Below are 4,506 nucleotides of genomic sequence, written 5' to 3'. Positions count from 1 at the left end.
CACTTGCCTGGGGATTTTCAAGCACCACATCCTTACTTTTTTAATATTTTCATCAGTTCGAAAGTCGTCCAGAGCGAGGCATGCCTTCAACGATTTCTCTGCCGTCATTGAAGGCTTTGTACCACTCGCAGGCTTGTGTTTTTGGTAAAACTCATTCACCGTAAGCCTTTTCCAACAATCGTAACGATTCTTCCTACGAAATTTGCTTAGAAGTACAAAATTTGAGAGAAGTTCTTTGTTCGATTTTTTAATCCATTGTAAAAATCGCAACGCACTACTCAGATGTACCGACATAAGCTGCTGCTGTGAAAAAAAAAAAAAAATTGATTGACAGCAAAATACATTTTTTTGAAATATCATTTACCCGGGGAATTTCTTTTACGATTGTCGAATTTCCATTTAGATACAAAATGTCAATTTCAAATTTATTTGCTGATATATTTGGTCACTCTTATGAGTTTGTTGTTTAGAAATCTTTGCCTTTCTCACTTTACTTTTTATCATTTAGCACTGACCTAGTTTTGAATTTTATTGCAATACTAGTGGATTAGCAGCTGCACAACGTTAAGAAATGGAAACAAAAACAAAATTATCAGCTGACAAGCAATCGGGAATGACGTTCGGTATCGCACTTGAGTTCGTATGAGTCTTTTCGTTTTATTTGTTGTACTTTTGCACCGACGTTGCACTTGCAATGCATTAGAGTGATAGCGACACGTCCGTCATAACGTCAATGAGGCAATTAGTGTGCAATTGAAATGAAAGTGCACACGCGAGAACAAGTGCATAATGCGGGTATTATAATGTCTGTACTTGAGCATATGTACTTACGTACTGAACCCTATATAGCTACAATGGCGGTTGGTCTGGAGCGTAGACTAGTTCAAAATTGTTTAATTTGAATTGTTGTCCTAACAAACAGGGTTTTTTCAAATAAAAAGTTTTTTTTTTTACAAGAACACGTTTGATCGATAAGTTTGTATGACAGCTTTATGGAATAGTAGTCCGATATCAGCAGTATACTCAAATAATACTCCTTTTTGTCAGTTTGGCCGGTCTAAAGGAGTTCGGAGTGCACCACACCTCGATAATCGTAGAAACTGTCAACATAACCTTGATTTTTGTTTACCAGCTTTGACGTGGTTTTCTCGTCTTCGGCTCAGCTTTGCCACGATATTTGGCTGATTGATCGTCTGCTTTCGGGTCGTAAGCTTAGATACAAGACTCATCGCCGGTAATAATACGTTTAATGACATCCCGGTAGTCGGAAAGCATTGTTTCACAGACATTAGGGCGACGCGTTTTGTTTTTTTTTTGGAACCAATCGTGCTTTCACCTTTCTTAGGTCCAAATGATTTTTCAAAATGGTTTTCCGATCTTGATCCTTCCGATATTCCACCGTTGCCAGTAAGATCTCTGATTGTCAATCAATCTCAAGCACCAATTCCTTGATTTTATTGGCATTTGGATCATCAGTTTATGTTGATGGCCGTCCTGTATGTGGTTTATCGTCAAGTCGTGCTCTTTGAATAATTTGTACCAATTAAAAAAACTTGCTCGCGACAAACAATTATCACCGAAAACTTTGAGACCATAGGTACGAAAACAAAGTGTGTACCCAAACAGTAACAGATCGCCGAAATAACAGCCATTGGATGCATAAAATCCGTGCAAATTCCGGTAACGTAGTGGGAATTGAATCGACATTGGTTTATTAATGCAGTTTATACTTACGCCATCGTAACAGATCCGAAGCATATTTTAATTCTTTGGGCTATTTTTTGAAAATACCGATCTCTAGCGCCAACAATACCTTATTTTCTTAACTAAAATTTGTCTTCTTCATAATTCCAGATTCTCTCCAGCGGACTTTATCAAAGCACGCACACAAAACCAATCGATGAAGATGGGTTCACCAGCCGTTAAGCAACACAAACGCGCCAGCAAATCGTCGAGCACTTCGCGGGTCAGCATGACCACTTCGGAGGCGGAAGAGAACTTCGTCGAGTCAAAACTTTTCAGCTGGATGAGACTCTTCCGGTTTGCTTCGTTGCTTTGCCGTGCGGAGTAATTCAGCCACCGCAAGGACAACATGTGTGAACCATTTGTTGGTGGCCCGCGTGCCAACAACATTTCTGAGGGAGAATTATATAGCATAAACAATAACAATTACATACGTAGTCATAAAAATGCAATTAGTTTATAGTATAAACGCAAACCTATCAAAGCCAATAACCATAAAGTCCATTGAATTATTAAAAAACAAAAAATTAAGAATATAAAATAAAAATGTAGTGAACAATGTTGAAAATGAAGTACCGTTAAACTTAAAAATGAATTAGTAGACAAATTGGTCGAAACAATAAAATATTTATGAAAGAAAAGAAATGAAAGATTTAAAGAAAATACATACATATTTACAGATTTTATTAAAATTAATAATATACTATATATGTATACTAGCGCTTCTCTGTACCTTAATTGTTGGATGAAAACTTTATTTTTTAAAAATATTCGATGTTCTCGAATTAGCGACAACTTGTTGAACACAAACTAGCACTTACTAAAAGCTTATTAGTTTCTAGTTACTAGTTTGCGAAGAAAAGAAGGCAAATTAAATAATTCAAAACTACTACACCTAGTGTATTAAATATTTTACTGTTATCCAGTAGGAATTCCATTTTTTAAGCAACTGTTTACAAAAAAAAAAAATGAATTAAAACAAATCTACAACTCTGGGAACTACTACAGGAAGTTCTACGTATAATTTAAACCCTATAGAAATCTCTATAAAACACCCACAAGTTAACAAAGCATAACTAGTCCCACTAAACGGTTAAAGTTCACAAAAAATAGTTTAATTTTCTCCACTAGTAATGTTTCTATGAAATATGCAAACATCAAGCAATAGATTTACTGAAGATAACACAAAGCATTTAGTCCAAAGTTGCCATTTAATTAAAAATATATATGGAACACATACCTATGTATGTATGTAGACACATGAACTAACCTCAAATGTTAACCAAAATGCAATATGAAATAGCACAAGCGTCGCCGATTGAGACGAACGAGCGAACGAACACGAGCGAGTACTGAAACACAAGCATTACATATTATAAACGGAATGAAATGTCACAAAGTCAATAAAGGTACATATGTACACAAGTATGTACTAAATCCAGTCAAAGAATGGAGTAAAATATGTATACTTACATATACATATACATATATGTATAAATATACCATATAATATAATATGTATAACATTGCATCTCATCTCATGAGATTTTGCCGACTAATTTTAGCTTTTAATTGCATCTTAGCCTAAGTCAAAGAGTTTATCGAATTGACCTGAATTATTGAAAATAAAAAATGAAAAAATAAACTAAATAAAAGCTGGCTTCAAAAAGCGTTTAATGTTCGATACAAATTACATTGGAAACAATAAAGAAATGCATGGATCTGGAATCAATTATTTATTTGTGTGATTATTTTAAAGGAGGAGAAACTGTGGTTGAAGTCCGTGTAAGGGGTTACGTGGGTTTCCTCGGGTAAAAATCATCCTTTTATCAACATTTTTTTTCTCATATGTATAAAGAATTTAAGTTTTTATTTATTAAATATTATTTTTTTTTGCTGTTAGTGCTGTTTTAGTATTGCATACACTATTAACAAAGAAATTCTCAAATTTTTGGGAAAAATTTAAGCACAGTATTGCGACGACATTTCCGGTGACCCTCGGGAAAAGCATGAGCCCGTGTTAGCCGGATAACTCCTTACAGGATAATCGAAATTGAAGAAATACGTGTTTTATTAAAACCTTAACTGAGAACTTGGACGAAGGGAAAGAACTGAAAATTTGATTTTTGACAAACATTTTTAAAAATATAAAAAAATAAAAATTTCAGTGAAAATTTCGCGAAATTGTTTTACAAATAGATGTAATCGAAAAAAATACTTCGTACAAATCTTTAAGAATTGCATCTCAAAGACCTGTGTAAAATTTCATGAAGATCGGTTGAGTAGTTCTCGGGAAATCTTGCCAACCGAATTCAAAAATACAGTTTCGAGAAAAACGCGTTTAAAGATTGGAGTGACAATGAAAGTGGGAAGCAAGTTCTCAAGGCTGAGCCTCCGAAACTATGAATAGGATCAACTTGAAAATTACGGACAATATTCGAGAGGTGTCGTGAAATTTAATACGACTATAAACAAATCGAATTTTTGAAACACGTAACCGTAAGTTAACCAAAGACGGAGCAATTGAAACTATAATATAGAGAAGATGGATCTCATTAGCTTAAAATTTTTTTTTTCAGAAATCAGCTGAAGAACTCGTATATTGAATACTTTTGGAACTTTGTTGTTGGAAGTGACGCAGCACAGTTTCTTAATGTTGATTAAATTCTTCTTCTTCTTGATTGGCGTAGTCACCGCTTACGCGATTATAGCCGAGTTAACAACAGCGCGCCAGTCGTTTCTTCTTTTCGCTACGTGGCGCCA

At 34.6% G+C, this 4,506-nt stretch overlaps 1 protein-coding gene across 2 annotated transcripts in view; it reads left to right on the top strand.

Annotated features, from left to right (window-relative positions):
* LOC108973780 overlaps positions 1-3,478 on the top strand; it is a 21,683-nt gene extending 18,205 nt beyond the window's left edge. For both annotated transcript variants that reach the window (XM_018941258.1, XM_018941259.1), the window contains exon 2: positions 1,855-3,478. In XM_018941258.1, the coding sequence (XP_018796803.1) occupies positions 1,901-2,071 (171 nt within the window). In that variant the 5' untranslated portion in view covers positions 1,855-1,900 and the 3' untranslated portion in view covers positions 2,072-3,478. The remainder of the gene's footprint in view (positions 1-1,854) is intronic.
* Positions 3,479-4,506: the final 1,028 nt, after the last annotated feature.

The sequence above is a fragment of the Bactrocera latifrons genome, unplaced genomic scaffold (assembly GCF_001853355.1).
Source record: "Bactrocera latifrons isolate USDA-ARS-PBARC rearing strain unplaced genomic scaffold, ASM185335v1 scaffold_50, whole genome shotgun sequence".
In the NCBI taxonomy this organism is placed as follows: Eukaryota; Metazoa; Arthropoda; class Insecta; order Diptera; family Tephritidae; genus Bactrocera; species Bactrocera latifrons.
Note: the sequence above shows the minus strand (reverse complement) of the source record. Positions and strands in the feature narration are given on the sequence as shown.